We start from the raw sequence: 17,620 nt of genomic DNA on the forward strand, positions 1-17,620 counted from the left end.
TGCAAGTTCAAGCCCTTCTCAGGAGTACCTGGAGCAACAGCGCCCCGGGGGACTTGGACGCAGGTGGAAGGCATCAGGAGAGCCGGGAGCAACGTGCACCGGAGAAACTGGGCGCAGGTGGAGGGCAGCAAGTGAGTGTTTTCACGTGCCTTAAATGTGTGCGTGACTGGCAGCTGCTGGCTAGAGGGTGGGAGTGATCCTCAAAGAACAGGGACAGGCGCGGGGTGAGAGCTCAGTTGTCCCCACCCCTGCCTCCATGTCGCCTCCTGAGAAAGGCCGAGAGCAAAGGCTCAGGCCTGGGGGTCAAGCGGGAGGCGCTCGAGGCACGTCTCCTCCTCTGCAGCAGTGGGTCTGCACCCCGGGCAGTCAGGAGAACAGCTTTTGGAGGCCAGTCCGAGCCCGCCCCTCCCCAGGGCCACCCCCAGGATTTGGGAACGTCCCAGTCTCGCTCCCTCCCGCCGCACCCGGCGCCCGGACGTGAGGGCACCGCCAGGCGATCCTGGGCCGGGAGCGCGCCGGGACTGGAGCGGAGTTCCGCGGCTGGGACAGCGCGCCCGGGAGACGACCGGGTCCGAGCGACCAGGGCGCGGCTCCGGGGGCCGGGCCGCCGAGCCGGGAGGTCCAGCCGCGAGCGTGACCTCACGGGGAGGGGCCAGCGCGGCGGCCCCGGGCGCCGAGCCGAGTGCGGTGAGTGCGGCGCTGGAGCCAGAGCCTGCAAGAGCTCACGCTGCGGCCCCGATGGAGCGGTACAAAGGTGAGGTCAAGGGGTCCCGGCGCGGTGCGCACACTCTCCCTTCTCCCTCAGCACCACGCAGGGAAGGAGAGGTGGGGATGGCGAGGGGCTCCACCCCGTGCGTCCCCCTTCCCGTCGGGAGTCAAGTGAGCAGAGCCGGTTGTCACCGCCCTGCCCAGACCAAGGCCGAAGAATGGGGCGACAGCGGCTCAGTGGGCAGGGCGGTGGGCTCCTAGGTGGCAGCCGCGGCCCCCGCCTTTTGATCCTTTCGGGCGCGAGGCACCGGGATCGGTAGTTGGGGGAGAGCGTGCGCCTAGTCACCCCACTTTGCGTCCCGGCCACCCCCGACAGGTGCCGGGGGCAGAGGCGGCCCAGAGTAGGATCGGAACCGTGCTGGGGGCAAAGAGGCGAGTTGTTGGGGCTTTTCGCCCGGGCACCGGCGCTGGTGGGGGGCTTCCCGCAGACTCCAGGAAAGACCCCGCGCGGTGGAGGTGGAGGAGGGTCGCGGCGGGGAGGGAATGCGCTTCGGCCGTAGGGTGGGCGCGCAGCTCGGCTGCGGGCTTGGAGGGGCCGCCCGGAAAACCGTTTTTCCAGCGTTCTCCGATCCCTTTTTGTCTCCCCCATCCCCAAGCAGGAGTTGGGGAGCGAATAGGGTACCCGCAGTGGAGTGCCTGGAGGCGTCCGGGTCCGCGGGCTTAGCCCAGTGCGCGGCTGGGTGAGTTTTGGGTTTGGCCGGGGCTGGGATATTAGCCAAACCCTGGTGGGCGGGACGGCCTCGGTTCTGTTGGTGCCCAGCTCGCACCAGTGCTGGGAGCCCCGGGGCTGAAGTCTCAGGCTGCGGATTCTTTGAAAAACGAGCTCAGACAGCTGCCCCTTAATCGCGACGCTGGGGGTGCCCCCACTCCCCCTTTCTTTGGGAAAGCCTTTTATACTTTCTTTTGCTAATGTTTTTTCTGCCAAACTTTCGAGAGGAAATACTGTTTCTATATTTGTTTTCCCCCGGGAGAGAGAGCAATAAAGGAGAATGCTCAGATTCCCAAGGAACCTCACTCGCAGTGGTTTCTAATTTCTGAAGCTGACATAAAGGATCCCTTTGAGAAGACTGTAGTTCCCTAAACTGGCGTCTTTTGACTTTCCCACTGCTTCTCCTCTGGGTCACCTGGTTTCAGGTGAAGGCAAAAGACCTAAATCCCAGACAGGCTTCTCCGATAAGGAAAGGGTCTTTACCAAGAGCACGGAAAGTTTGGGTATGTGTGTGTGAAATTGGTTAGCAACCTTCCCTTTCTTTCTGTGAACCCTGCCTGTTGGTCTCTCTCACATTTCTAACCTGGTGGGGTTTTTTCGTCTCAAAATCTGCTGGGACCACGTCAGTTTTGTGTTGCAAAGACTGAATGCTCCTTTCTGCACTGAGAACATTTGAGGAAGCCGCCCTCCCTCTCCTTGTAAAGGGGCAGTTTTGCAGCTCCCTCCTCCACCCCGGGCCTTCACCCTTTGGGAGGCTTGAAGTTGCCGGCCTGGCCAGAAGTGCAGGCCTCTGGGGCCCCTTCTGCCTCAGAGAGTGTGCGATTCCCTGGGTTTTTGTTTGTTGGCTAGGGCCTGGAAGGTCCAAGTTGCAGCTCCTTTCCCAAATCAGCATATTAATCTCTCCATGTTAGGGATTCTTCCAAACGCTCAGTTTGATCTAAAGGTTTTTGTGTCAGTAGCTTTGGCTTGATCCTGGACCTGATAAAGTGTTGTTGGTTATCTTTTCTCCTGGGAGCTTCGTTTCCAGATTGCAGGATTTATGTCTTGGTTAACACAGGTGTCTGTCTGCCACATCATTATGCAATAAATCAGAGGCAAAGAGTGATAAAAGGGTAAATTTGAGAATCATCTGTATTGGAGAGAACTAATCCAACTCATCTTTATTTCAAATCTTGCTGGTGTCGTGCTACTGATACTTTTATTACACCTTTCAGCTGAGGAATTTGGGGATTTCTCCTGCTTGGGATTAGAATTCCCCATTCTCTTGAGAGGCAGGTGAGTTGTGCTTTGAAAGCTCATTGAACTGAATAGTTGGTCTGTGCAAAATGAAGCAGCTGGAATCCCCCTCTGAATAACCAGTGCAACCCTGACCAGAACTGGTAGCTTTTTGCTTGTCGGAGATTGAGGGCTTTTTTTTTTTTTTTAAAGGTAGGATTGAATAATTATGGAATGACTAGGCATGGTAGTTGAACAACAAAGTGAAATGGAAAACCTGGGTTTACTTGGACTCTCAGAACATTGTCAAAATTATAAAGGAAATTTTCTTATTATTTGGGACATTTTTTTCATTTATTTAAATGCCTTGCTCCATGTTTCTAAATTCCCAATTTTGAGCTCTCCTTCCATACATATAAGAATGCTTTGTCCCTGTTTCCAGATTTTCAAAAACATTTTCTCTAAGTTGTAAATCATAAAAAGCAGTTGATGTAGGAGATATTATTTTATCCCATGTTGTCAGCTTGCTTGCTACATATTGTACATGCTCCAAAAATAGCCTACCAGTTGGCTTTGGGCTGATTTTTCATTGTTTTGTAGAACTTAAAGAGCTGTCTGGAGCTAAAGGGTTATCAGAACATCACCCTGTGTCTAATGTAGAAACATTTCCAAACTTTCTCCCCAGTCCCTTCCAAGCCATTCTCCTAGTAACCAGGGCTTTCTCACGCAAAAACAAGAGGGATGGAACCTTTATGAGAGTTGCCATAAAGTCATGGTAATGTTGATGTATCTTGCTTTGCAGCTCTTTGTTGTTGTATAAGCAGGAAGACCCTTACAAAATGCCCAGGAAGTGGTGCTGAATCCTACGGTGTTTCTGGGCTAAGGTCTTGATAAGGTCCCTGTCCTTGGGTGTTTACATGGCAGCTCTCATAAGGACACTGTATCTCACTGTGCGTGAGCCCATTGGCTGAACGCGTGGCCTGTGATCAGAGATCCCGACTCCCACTGCTTGCCAGCTGGTGAGTGCAGCTGAGGCCAAATATGACTGTTCTGTCTGTGGGTCACCCTTGGGACATCCTTTGGAAGCTTCCTGAAATTGCATCATCCTTGGACCCATCCTTGGAGATACTCAGCCTTTAATTTGAATCCCAGTAATTACTTGAAAGTGTAATCATTCTTTTCCTATGTTCTTTTGTTTCTGAATCTGATCACCTATTTCCCAAGAGTGGGCATTTAGCTCTCGGACATCTGGGAGGTACAGATGTGAAGCATCGAGCCAGTACAGATACTTGAAAGCTTGTGTGGGAATCCCGAGATCTGTGGTCAGGGAAGTTCTGGAAAAGAAAAACTAATGTCCTAAAGGGATTGACCGATTGGTCATATTCATTTCACCTTCAGGTATCACCTGTATTTGTTATTTATCAGATTTTTTCTTGTTGAAGTTCTCCCTAAGGCAGTGGTTCTTAACCTTAGCTATACATGGGAATCATTTGGGAGCTTTTAAAGAAATAAATGGATGTATAGGCCTTACCCAAGATATTCTGAATTAATTTGTCTGGGGATGTGGCCTGGGCATTGTATTTTCTGAAGGTTTCCAGGTGATTCTATTGTGTAGCCAAAGTTAAGAACCATGGACCCAAAAATGTTTCCTTGGAGAGGAAAAAAAAAAACCAAAAAAACAATTATAAATACCTTCCTTGCTTGGAGAGTTAAAAGCAAGTATGGGGAAACGGATACCCTCTCCATGTTCACATGATATCCTTTAACCAAACCTTGAAATACCTGCAGAAATCTAATGTAAGAACTATAAAGTGAATTATAGGCCTTAAAAGGCTATGGGAACGCTGCTTAAAAACCATCTCAAATACAATGCTTGAGAGTTCTAAGCTTAGGGATTGTTCATTGTTGCTCTTGACCCTGACTTTGAAGTTCTTTGTGTGGGAGCCCTCCCATGCTTGGGCATGAAATGGCCTGAAACAGAAGTACTGAGAGAACACCTTTGGTGCTGCAAGGCCAGACAGGGAGGGGAGATTCTGCCCAGGGCCCTTCCACTCCGCCGAGGGGGTGGGCAGCTCTGGGAACTGTGCTGGCTCCAAGCACAAAGAAAGGGCCAGGAGGGGCAGAGGCGCTTCAAAGCCGAGGAAGCCGTGCTAGTTTCCCCCCAGATCCCTTTAATGATGGGAAATGTTGCTCTGAAGACTTCAATCATTCAGAGAAGGGAGACTTTTTTCCCAACCGTGGGAGGATTGTATCTTCTGCCCAGAGCCCCGGGCTGAGATGGGAGCAGCCCTGGTGTTCCCTGGGTATGCCACTCGACCTCCCCCGGCCTCAGGCCCCATCTAGGAAACGGCCCCCAGCATTCCTCATCTGCCTGCCTGAGGCCTCTTCCAGGGTAGTCTCTGTGGTCACTGAGGAATCCTTGGAGGGAGGATGTGTCTGGAGGAGGAGAGGAAAGCGAGGGAGGGAGTAGGGGTGGCCAGCCCAACAAAGGTCAGTTTAGGATTGTGATTCTTATAAATAAAACCAATTTCCTGTTGAGAGCTAGAGAATAGCAGGCTTAGCCGGAACGAGAATGCCATCGGCCATGCAAGGACTTAGTTTCTCAAGGCCTCTTGTGTGAAAGTGTCTCTGGGGATTGTTGCTTAAGCCCAAAGCCACCTTCTGAACACAGTGGGTCGGTCCCTCCCATTCCGGGGGCAGGTCACGGGAGTTTCTGACCACTCAAAGTCAGGAGCAGGGTATAGTATCACTGAGAACCAAGTTTCCAAAGGGTTAGAAGGTCTGTTCTAAGAACAGCAAGGATTTATTTATAGGAAGTGCTCAAAGCGTTTTTAGACTCATTCCCTCCTTATGGGGATCCCTCAGCCAGGAAGGGCTGGCTGCTCCCTGAAACTCTTCCTTCTTCAGTTCTTAGTCCCTGTGTCTCCTCTCCCATGAAACCCCCCTGACTCCCTCTGGGTTCCCTCAGTACTGTTGCTATCGCCCCATCAATGCCCGGTGCACAGTAGATACTTACATATTTGAGTTAATGTCACATTGGCTTGTGATTAGGTGTGCACATGCCTGTCCCCCCAGCTAGCTGGAACCCCTTCAGGGCGGGGACTTTGACTTTCTCCGCCCAGTGTGTCCCTCCCTGGCACCTGGTGCCCTGCTGGGCACATAGTAGGTGCTAAGACATGGTTGGGGAATTAGGCTGTGGATGAATTTCAGGCAAAGGGACCACATCTTCTCCCATGCTCTGGCACTTAAGAGCAGACCTGTTCACAAAGGTAAACGAAGGAAAATCTCAAAGCCGAATTCCAGGGGCGGAGATGAAAGCCCTGCAGTGGGCAGCCTGGCCCTCCCCGACTTGAGCCTTGTTTCTGTCTGTTCCAGCACAGAGGTGTTGCTGTCTGGTGGTACAGAGAAGGATCCTGCAGGTTTCTGCTTGTGAGTATGAGCCTGCCTGTGCCCTCTGCAGCAGCTCACCTGGCCTCTAGGGCTCCCGAGGGCACAGACCCGGCTCGGCCCACACCCTGGATGGATGGGTGAGGGACCTCGTGGAGCTGGGCGCCAGCCTGCGCACTCAGGGGCTCGGGGTTCTCATCTGGCCTTTGCTACTAACTTGCTGTGCGACCTTGGGCAAGTCAAGTAATCTCTCTGGGCCTTGTAGGGTAGTGATTACTAACCTCCCTCACAGGCTGCTTAATGGGATAATTTGTAAGAGCTTCCGGTAAGCACTTTTGAGAAGGAAGATAAGTTAAAACGGGAACAGATACCCTGAAATCTGATGTGGTTCTGACTCCCCTAACTTCTTACCTTCTCGGTGCAAGTCCTCACAGCTAACTTGGGCACCGGATAGGCCCATCCCATGCCTTTGGAAGCTATTGGGAGTTGGGGATGCATTGCCAGCTGCCAGACAACTCGGCTTCAGAGACAGCACCCATGCATTCCCTTTTAGTCCACCTGGAAATGCGGTAGGCAAGCAGTTGGCTCATTCTTAAACTCTGTAGGTCCAACCACCTCCTGGTCCAGCTGGCCTTTTCTTTGATGTTTTGATAAGTAAATATAGGAGAGGCCCTTAAATTCTTATGAGAACTTATGAGTTCTTTACTAATTTCCTATCACTTGGTTCTCATCTTCTCCCTGGTCTCAACACAAACTAACCAAACACCCTTTGAAGGGGGAGGGGGAGGACAATGTATAGAAAAACAGTGGGAACCAGCGGCGCTGCACTGAGCTGGTGCAAAAAACAACGAGCACAAGGCACATTTGCGTCACGTCTCTCCGTGGGAGTTTAAGTATTGGGGAGGAGAGGGGAGGGGAGCTGACACAGAAGCCCTGCTCTGCAGTTCTCTAACAGACCCCGAGTTCTCTTCTCATGTCCTTGAGCCCCTCCCAGGGACTTCAAAGGCAGCTGTGGGCCTGGCGGAGTCTGGTGAGCTCTGTACGGCTGCCCGGCCCCGGCAGATTGTGTTTCGGCCTTCTGCTCATGTTTAAACTGGGAGAGAGAGAACAACCTCCATGCATCAGAAGGAATCTGAGCTGCGAGCATGCCCTCATGGGTAGCTTTCCCAGATAGAGTAACCAGCTGTCCTGGTTTGCCTGAGGCTTACCTGGTTTTAGCACTGAAAGTCCCACCCTAGGAAATCCCTCAGTCCTGGCCAACTTGGAGGGGTTGGCACCCTCTTCACAGGTCTTGGCTTTATTAAAAGCCACTAAATCAAGAATTTGGTTTCTCCATTGCAAAGATGAGCTAGAGCCAATCGTTTCATCTCTTTGACAAGAAAGTAAATGTCTAAGTCTTAAAAATTAGCGGTTCATGATTAACTACTAGTAACACACACCAGTATGCTAAGTGAAAGAAGCCAGACTCAAAAGGCTACGTACTGAATAATTCCATTTACATGACTTTCTGGAAAAGGCAAAATTATAGAGAAAGAAAACAGAACAGTAGATGCTGGGGATGGGGGAAGGGATAGACTGCAAAGAGGCCTGAAGAAAATTTCTGGAATGATAGAAATGTTTGATATTTTGATTGTGGCAGTGATTCCACAGCTATATGAATTTGTCAAAACTCACAGAACTGGGTACTTAGGGCAATTTTTTAATGCTGTGTGTAAATTATACCTCAGTAAAGCTGACTTTAAAAAATCACAAAAGCCTAGCAATTTGCGATGCTGTGGTTTAAGATGAAGAATTCACCAAGTGCAGTGGTGGTCATCACGGGTTGTAAATAGAAACTGAGGTTTTGATGTGGCCGGGCCTGCCGTGGAGGTAAAGCAGAAGATGACAAATTTTGGTACAAAACCAAAAGAGTGAGGGCCCGTGACCTGCCAGGGTCCTCCAAAACAGTGTGGTGGTGGAAACCCTCCCTCCCTTTAGTAAAAGTGGAGGCAGCAAAGGAAAAGCCCCTCCCCCAAAACCCAGGCCTGGGATGTGCGCCCCGGATAGCTGTGGAATATTGGAGCATTGGCTCCGGGTTCCCCACCCTGGGAACTCTGCGGCCACTCACACATGGGTCTAATGTATTGACTTTGGCAGCCTTTCTGCAAGTCTTTATTTTGCCAATAAAGTTATTGAATTGGAATTGAGTGCCCAAGTCTGTACCATAATTATTTCCTGGTTGAGTTTTCGTTTCTGGCAGTCCTGCTTATCTGGACTAGCTGGGATTGATTTTGAGTTCCATGACTTATCCAGATGATGTGTCTAGTCCAATGTGCCATAAGGGGTCCACCCCCTTGTTTCCAGGCAGGGAGACTTCTCATGAGACAAAGGCAGAATTGCCGGACCCCTCTGCACTGGTGCAGGAGGTGGGATCTGGAATCCCACAGGGAAGGAGTGTCACTCAGGTGGTTCCAGTGGAATCTTAGGAGCTAGGTAGTTTCCATTCAAAACCCATGTAGAATTAGCCTGCTTTTCAGGTGAGCTTTCTCTGGCTCTGTGGCCCGGGAAGCTGGGTCTGTCTTTGCATCTTGGTTAAGTACAGGGCATTGAGAGGCTGTCAGCTTCCACCCACGAGGGCCGCATGGACCCAGGTCATCTATGGCAGTGATTTACACAGAAGAATTTCACATGTGCAATTCTTAATCACAAACACACCCAAGCTGCTGCTCCCCACAAGGGAAGGGCTGTGTCACCTGTCTGTAATTCAGGAAAAATTACAGAATAATAACTGGTGCAGTAATTGGGCAAGACATAGCTTTTGCAAAAGGTTGGAGTGAAACTCCCTGATATAGCATCAGGCCTGGCTTGTGGCTGGTTTGCCTCAGAAGGGCCAGGTTTGGGGCAACCCAAGGGCCCACTTCTAGCTTGAGTGCAAGGATGGGAGGGTGCCTTGTAGGGAGGAGAAGCTGCCTGGGCGGGGAAATTTCAGGTACGACCTTACCTGGACTGCAAGCTATTTGTTGCCACCGTCTACCCAGGGCTACCCTCTTAAACTGGCATCCTTTTGGGTTTGGGGAACGGTCTTAGCCTTCCTGTTCTTGTTAGACCAACAAGTGGGAATCCTGCCATTTCCTTCCATCCTCCACACCCCGCCCCCCTGGCCTTTTTTCTTCCCCAGTTTTGCACAACAGGATTTATTCATGTTAACTGTATTCAAGTCCGCAGATGGGGGGAGAAAAAAAGATTGTGTTGAATGAGCTTATTGTTTGGAGGTTTCACTGACTTCTTTTATTTAATACCCCTAGTCATAGAGCATATTGAGCTGATTTACTAAAATTCAAATGTGGCCCTTTTGGAAGGAACTCTGCTAGGCGGTGCTCGGTGTCCCTGGTATTGGGGCTGGGAACCACTGGATGGGAAGTTTGCTTGGGGCCCCTCCTCAGGGGGTAACATTCTCAGTTCCCGTCCCAGACTCCTCATAAGCCTCAGGTGGTCACCACCCTGCAACCCTTTGCCTTGTCTGACCTTTTGTGGCTCCCCCTTCTAGAACATTCTTTGATGAAATAAAAATGGACACCATCCCCTGTGGCTTTTGCCTGGCGGTTTCTTGCACACATGGAAGGAGATAAAGGGTAGTGAAACGGCAGATTTGGGGGAGAAGCAGCAAGCAATGAGTGACTTCTCACTTACCTCATACCTACTGCTTGAATTCCTAGCAGTGCCCCCAGTCCTCAGCAGATACCGGTGCAGTTGGAACGCCTGTCTGTAGCATGTGGTAGAGATGGGGGATTGTGGCTGAGGGTTGTGGCATGTGTGACGGTCCTGTGTGGTGCTGTCTGCATGGCTGGGCCACGGTTGTGGTATGACAGCTGTGGGTGTTTGGAGCCCTTGAGCTGGGTGAGGCTCATGTCTCACTGGAGACAGTGGAAACTGATTCACTAATTTCAGATGCCCCAAAAGTTAGCTTGTAGCCAAGCAGGTCAATCACAAAAGCATCAGGCTTTTGACCGTTGGGTGCCTCAGGGCCCATCGTGTGTCCACACAGGCTCACGCCCCTACTGCACTTGCCGTTCACTCTTGCGCTCTCTGCTCTTCTGCTCTCCTTTCACTCCCTTTCTCTCCCCTCTTGACATGCTCTCACTTTCTCACTCTCTTTTCTTCCGCTGGCTCCATTCAGGCCTCGTGGTTCTTGATTCTAGAAAAGGAATTCTCGCTGCGAATCTGAGACCAGAGAAACTGAGAAAGAAGAGGGGCCTCTCCTGGTCCCCAGGTCTCTGGTGGGCTCAGGCTCTCATTTCCATGGCCAGAAGGGGCTGGAAGTCCAGCCTTCCCCAGAGGAGCTGTGACCTCAGAGCCAGGGCAGGGAAAGTGGGCTCAGGCCCAGCCTGATGAGGAGCGTCTCATTCCTCCTGGAAGAGGAGGCCTGAAGGAAAACCTGTTCTGTGTGGCCCCTGCCCCTTCACCTGGCCTGAGGAGGTTGCTGCCCATGCCCTGCTGCAACGAGTGCCACCGTGCCCAGCCCTCAGTGCCCAAACCGTTTGCTGCCCGTGGGATCTTGCCAGGTGGGAAGGCTGGTGTCAAGGTGGTTAGGATTCCCGGGGAAAGGAGTTCTAGTCCCCTCTCTGTGGGTCCTCCGAGAGCATTAATAGCCGGTAACTACCAGGAGGTGGACCGTCCTCAGTCCAGCTGTGTGTGGGACTCTGCCCACAGCCACCTGAAACCCATTGGAAATTAGGCTCAGGAGATTGGCAGCCGTATGGGGGGAGCACGAGTACGTCACCATTGTTTGGATAAAAGTTTCAAACACGAAGGCTTAACATTAACTAAAATAATTTTTTCCCATTGACCTCCTGGCTTCTCAGTGGGCAAGCATCCATCTCCCGCCCTTGTGCTGTTGGTTTGGTGAATGTAATTGTGAACAGCTCTGGCTGGGAGCAAATCTGCCAGCGTTATGCGATCCAGGTGCTACAGCCACTCACAGGCACCAAGTCCCCAGAGAGTGGGAAAGGCCGTTGGGTTCTCAGAATTTCGTCGGCTGCTTTTCAGACCAAATCCTTCTATAGCACGGCTCCCTCCCACCCTTCACACCCCTCCAGGTCTCCGCTCACAACTTAAGGAGACTCCAGGAGTTCTAAGTTATTTGTGAATCTCTTAGCATGTGGTTTTTTGCTTCTCTGACCCTGAGGTAAGGGTGTGAATCCCCAAGTGTTCTCAAGTATGCTGGGAGGTGCCAAAAGGCCATCGTCGATGGTAAGGCCCCCGGCAGCCCACGTTCTCTGGGCTTGCTGATGGGGCTCGCTCACGAGGATGAGGGCAGGGATGCAGGTTGCCTTCAGCCTCGTTTCTCAAGTGCAACTGGACTAACAGCCTTGGTGGTGTGCAGGTGTCAGCCTCCTGTCCTAAGGGGGCCTTAAAAGAGTCCACCGGCCTTTGGGCATTAATTTTCGCTCCCTGGGAAGCAACTCCCTTTCCCTAATAACAGAATTGGGAGTCATCTCAGAACAAAGATGGTTCAAAGGGATGGTGTTGGGAAACACCCTTGGAAGGTGAGAGGGATGTGGGGAGCACCCATTTTGGGGAGCTTGGCTCCCTCTTCCACTCCTTACAGCTCCAGACAGACCTAGCTGGTGGGGCCACTGAGAAGGGTGGAGAAGCTGGGTGCATGCATTTCACACAGGAGTGATGTGTGGGTGTGTTGGAGGGGAGGAAGAGGGCAAGGGGTCAGGCAAAGATCAGCCCAGTTTCTTGAACTTTCCTAAAGCTGTTTAATGCCTCAAAGGATAAAACTTGTCCTACAAGATTTATTTTCCTGCAGAGAGAAGGTTAAGGCATCTTAGGAGAGAGCGAGTGCTGAGAGACTAGTTCTGTTGGGATGGCTGACCCCAGATTCCTCTATAGCTCCCCTGCTTGTCTTAAGGCTTGGCTGCCATGGGTCAGTGCATAGGGGTTTCTTCTCTGGCTGGAAAAAAAAAAAAATAAGGGCAGTCACATTGTTTGGAGTGAGATAGTCTCTACAAATGAATTTTTTAAAAAATTACCATTACTGAGTGTAAAATGGTTTAGATTCAGGAGGAAACAGCTGGCTAGCAGGGAGCCTGGTGGGATCTCGGGTAAGATTCCGCTGTGTCACTAATGACTTTATTCGGTACATTTCCTGCATAAGTGCACTTGGCATGTGGGGAATTTTGTGGCTGAGAACTTGTATCAGGGCAAGAACAGCAGCAGGAACAGCTTCCAGCCAAGTCTAGGGAGGGAAAGCCTCCATTTCACTTAAGGCAAACCAAACCTGTCCAATGGATGTCTCTTATCTGCCTTTTAACTTAGATGTGCACAAACCCTTTCTTTCTTGGATCTTCTGTCCATGGGGCGTCTCTGAGACTTTAAGAAATTGCTCTTGTAGCTAAGGTGAGCCCAAATCTCTTAAGGCCCTTGACCAGATCCTCTTCCTTGAGAGCAGCCCCCATCGAGAGCACCTTGCCAGTGGCTGTGGGGAGAGCAAGGAAGAGGGATGTACCTGTGCTGCACTGGAGAGAATCTGAGCCCCTTCTATACAAGGCCTGCTTCTATTTGTCCAACTTCTTGGGCCATTCTTCACCTACTCTATGTGCCAGGCATACCGGGCTCCTCGTAATTCCCCAAGCTGGAGTTCTGAATGTGCTGTTTCATCTGCCTGGGCTGCCCAGCAAACTTATCTGTCAAGGCTAGGCTCAACCTTGATGCCTTGATCATGTCCGTCCTGAAGCCTTCATAATCCTTCACCATGCCTTGAACAGCCCTCCATTGTCTTTGTGTCTGTGTTATAGCTGATGGGGGATCTATATCCCCAGTAGGCTGTAAGCTCCATAAGGCTCAAAAGACTAAATTACGCCTCTTGGTGCCTGCAGCACCTTGCCCCATATTTGGTATATTGTCAGTATTCAAGAACCAGGAATGGAAGGATTGGGAAAGAGTTGTTGTCCTCAAGTTTTCCTTGAGTTTGATTACATCAGAGTTAAAGGTAGCAGTTCACCTGTGGACGACCTGGGCAAAGTTAAAAGGTATCTGGCAGAAAGAGGAAGATATTTACCATGTCTAAAACCTGCAAGGGATCAACCTTTAGGATATACAAGGAATTTGTGCAAATCAACAAGAAAAAGGCAGAATTCCCAACAGAAAAGAAAATGGACATAAATTAGGAACGGGTAGTTTACAGGCAAGGAAGCCACCAAAAAGCTAACAGGCACTGTAGAAATGCTCAAGCTCCTTTAATCACCAGAAACAAGTCAACCAAACCACCCCCCCTACCCCCCCCCCCCAGTAAGCATGCAAAAGCTGCATGCTGCCTGCTGTCTGCTGGGCTATTGGGATCTCTTGCACTGCTGAGGGAGCCTGGGCTGGTGCAGCCGGACTTCACTTAGTCCCATTGAGTATACACCTAGCACTTCCCAAAGAAATGCCTGCCCAGGTCCATGAGGACCCAGTTTGAGGATGCTCTCTGCAGGATTATTTGTGGTGGCAGAGAGCTGGAAACAGGCTCGGAGTCACCTGGGAGAGTGGACAGGTAAACTGGTAGCTGCACACCAGAGAGTATTATGCAGCAGTAGAAGCCATGAATTAGACGTCTATCCAGCAACACAGATGATCTTTAAAACACAGTGCTTAAAAAAGTTCAGGCATCTTTATTGCATTTTATTTTACTTTTCTTTTTTCTTTTTTTATTCATCATTTTATTTTATTTTGTCTTTTTTTCCCCTTCCTCTTGTTTTACAGAAGTAATGGCAAATGTCTACATATGGATTGTGGTAATAAATTATAAACAAAACAAAACAAACCATAGTGCTGACTGAAAGGAAAGAGGCAGAGTGGGACGTTTGACAATAAGTGTTTATATTCTTTAAAAATTCACAAAGCAGCACACATTAAGCTGTAACATATACAAACAAAAAGATGCATATTACTAAGATCATCTTTGTGGAAGGAGGGGAACGGTATGGGAATGAAAGAGAATTTGTGAGCATGTGCTTACAGTCTCTGGCTGATAACAGAAGCCAACAAATGATTCTGACTTGAAGGTGGGTTTGGCCTAGTGAGGGCGACTCCAGAAGCTCAAGCAGTTTGCCTCCCACCCCCCCCCCCCGTGCTCCCTTCTCCGTGTGCTCTCCCCCACCCCCCACCCCCCATGTGCCCTGCTCCACCGGGCGATGGGACTATTCGTTCAAAATCAGTACGTCTACATAGGGTAAACCATCTCTCCTTCCTCTAATCTGGACGTGACTGATCCCTGACATTTTTGTTCCATCTCTATTTCTACTTGAGATTAATTTTGTTCTCCTTTGTCTGTCTCTCAAGCCTTTTTGAGTTTCAAAGGTATATATGGTAGAGAGCCATTTGTCCTCCGTGCCTTTTGCCCTGCCACGGTGGTGCGCTCCCTGAGGCCACCGCCTCCCGGGAGGCAAAGCTGGGGCTTCTTGGGGGCCCGTGGGTGTGGCAGGAGCAGAGCTAATCATTAGGGTGTGGGCTCTGTGGGTGGGTGGCAAATCCTACTGCATTTAAAGCCAAGAGCTTAAGATTTTCAGAGAAGGGAAGAAAACTCCTGGGTTTGGCTCTGGTGTCATGACTATTTTCCCCTCATTACCTGGTTCTTTCTCATGCACTGGGTTGGACTCTCCTAGCTGTTCTTCATCTGAACCACCCGTCTGTTTTCTGACAATGCGCAGCTTCTGCCCCACTTGTCTGGAACTGCATTTCCAATCCCTGGGGTCCCTCAAGTGATGGGACAACAAAGATCTTCATTTCTGTTTTCTCAAGTTCAAGTGCCAGCCCTAAGGTCTTTTCCGGTTCAGAGGACTTGTGATTTTTATAATGAACTAGCCCCTCTGTGTGGGAGGATTTCCAAGGATTCGCACAACAGGTGGCTTTTGAGCATGTACTTAGGTGCCGGGCATTGTCTGGGCACTGAGGGCACTGAGAAAAAGCCAAGAACAAGATAATGAGGCCCCTGTCCTCATGGAACTTGCTTTCTAGTGGAGGAAAGAAGACAATGAGCAAGCAAACACAGTCCTAAAAAGCATAATTTATGATAGTGGTTAGTAATGATGAAAAAAGAAAACGGGGTGTTGTGAGAGTAATAGGATGGGGGGAAGGGTGCGACATTAGCCAGGGGGTTCGGGGAGAGCCTCTCTGAGAGGTGATATATGCGAAGGGAAGGGGACAGAGTCTAGTTACCGAGGGATACCCTAGAAAGCAATGAGGTAGGATTGCTGGGCCATGCCAGGGAGCTTGGATCTTAGTCTCAGTCACTTCATGAGCCATGAAAGTGAGCTGCCCAGCCCCCAGCCAGTGGCCACTGCCTGTCACAAATGGGCAGGCCACCACCAGATAGATACTTTGGATTCAGAACAGTTTTTTTTTTCCTCCAGGAAAAAGTCCAGGCACATCCTAAAAGAATATCCTCCTGCCTACTCTTGTGAAGAGGTCAAGTGCGACAGATCTATCATTTTTCACATTTTATTGAAGGGAGGGGGTCTGAGGTGAGGGAGGGCATGCAGGAGGCCCACAAGCATGTAGCTCATTAGTAGCAGGTGTAGGACAGTTGTCCGAGATTCCCAAGTTCTGGTCATGTGTTTTTCCCACCAGGCCAAGCCAGGGGAGGAAAGCAGCACTTTGACTTCTGAACCACCCAATGTCTCTGAATTTCTTCTCCAGGAGGCACTGAATACCTCACTGTTCAGATTGTCTGAGATCTGGGTTTAGCTGTAGAGAATATAATAATGGTTGAAAGTTGTGAGGCTTGGCTTTATGCAGACGTGGTTCATTTCCAACTTAGACACTTGGGACCTTGGGCAGTTACTTCCACTTCTGAGGCTCAGTTGCTTCTTCCCAAAGGGGCCAATGCTGTCTTCCTTGGGGATTGGTAAAGATGGAATGAACCTTGTATTTAGAGGCCTTGCAGCAGGTTCAGCATGTGGTCAGAGCCCAAGATGCCAGTTGTTGATAGTGGGTAGTGGTGAAACAACTTTGGGCTGAATTTGCCCTGGTTCTGCCCTGTTTATTTCTGCTACCTAAAGCATTTGCTTTCAGTAAGGCTGCAATTTAGGCTGTATGTGGGGAGGGGGAGAGGCCGATTCATTAAGAAGAGTTGTTCTCTATTTCTGGACCCATAAGAACCTAACCATTACACCTCAGTAGTCAATTATCAGCTGAGCCTCAGATTTCCCCATCTGTAATAATCACTGCTATTTATGTCACAGGTTTGTTGGGAAGATCAATGAGAACCATGTATAAAAATGTCTTAGAAACTGGCACGCACTGGACAAAAATAAAGGGTGGTCATTTCAGCATGGGGTTGGGCATTGCAGGTCCAGGTGGAGGAAAGTCCTTGGCGCACCACAGCAATTGTTCTTGACTAATTCTCGACTCTGGAGTGGCCAGAAGGCAGGCTGTCCTGGCCATGGAGACCCAGGGTTGGGTGGAATCGTGTTGGAGATTGGCTGAGAAGTCGAGCAATTAGATGCAGGATCACAGCCCAGAGGGAAAGGGGTTTGGTTAAAACAGTGAGGTTCATTTCACTCCTGCAGGCAATGGCGCCTCCGTGGCGGGGAGCCCTTTTGCAGTGTGCACGTCTGCATTTTGTAAGTGGTGAGCCATCTGCAATCACAGGACCGATGCCCCATGGCTTCAACACCAGTTGGCGGCTCCAGAAAGACATCTGCTCAGGGAAACGCTGTTGCTGGGTGTGTTTGCTCAGTTGCTGCCAGGCTCTTGCTTCCTTGCCTGGCTGTGGGGTCCCACGGGGCCTGCGGAACGCTTGGAACTCATGGCACAGCTGCTGCACAACCCCTGCCCCACAGAAGGGTTGGGCTGCTTGGGACACTCCCCTTGTCTCTCTCCACTTGTAGCGCTGCCTGTCACTCTCGAGGCAAGACCCCCCACCTGTCCACCCTGACTTTATCTTCCCTGATCTGTAGCTGCTGCAGTCTTCTTCGTATCAGGCAGAACATCAAGGTGAAAAGCAATTATTAAAAATATCACTACCTTTTAATTTTTATTGAAAGATATGTTCTGTCTTTTACCCTCACAATGAGCCCACCAAGGTGTGTCAGAAGTCTTCTCATGGCCATTTTCTTCACCCTGAGCCTTCACAGTCACCCAGCTGTTGATGAGGCAGCTGTGACTGACAGAGGGTAGGTTTTCGGACTCTTAGGCGACTCCAAGCCTTGCTGCCAACGTCTAAAGTGACAGTGTTCACTGGCTCACCGTCTCCATTACTCCCCTGAGCACTGAGGGCTCATCCTCTCATTTATTCCCCAGCTACTCCTGAGTGCTGGTGGCGAGAAGCTGAACTATCTGCTCCCATCTGCACTGGGGTTGTGGAAGTACCGGGCAGAGTTCTGAAAGGAAAAACGTTTTATGATCTTTCACTGACTTTCTTGACATCGTTTTGCCCTGGGAGAAATCCCCTGGCATGCAGGGAATGGTTCCCCTGAGCTAAGGCTGAGCTAAGAATGTTAATAAGAGGTTCCCGTAGCTTTTCTATCAGACGCTTTCATCTTATTCCAGGCCTGTAGCATCAGGACTGGGTGT

The 17,620-nt window shown here is 50.3% G+C and overlaps 1 protein-coding gene across 4 annotated transcripts in view; it reads left to right on the forward strand.

Moving 5' to 3' along the window:
- Positions 1-369: 369 nt before the first annotated feature.
- The window catches only part of AFAP1L2 (actin filament associated protein 1 like 2), a 108,304-nt gene continuing 91,053 nt past the window's right edge, over positions 370-17,620 (forward strand). For 2 of the 4 annotated variants that reach the window (XM_037804612.1, XM_037804613.1), the window contains exons 1-2: positions 370-754; positions 6,068-6,121. In XM_037804612.1, the coding sequence (XP_037660540.1) occupies positions 739-754; positions 6,068-6,121 (70 nt within the window). In that variant the 5' untranslated portion in view covers positions 370-738. Of the gene's footprint in view, positions 755-1,430; positions 1,449-6,067; positions 6,122-17,620 lie in introns of those variants that run through there. The other 2 variants (XM_037804614.1, XM_037804615.1) reach the window with 2 other exon arrangements.

Source organism: Choloepus didactylus, chromosome 15, assembly GCF_015220235.1.
Source record: "Choloepus didactylus isolate mChoDid1 chromosome 15, mChoDid1.pri, whole genome shotgun sequence".
Lineage (NCBI taxonomy): Eukaryota > Metazoa > Chordata > Mammalia > Pilosa > Megalonychidae > Choloepus > Choloepus didactylus.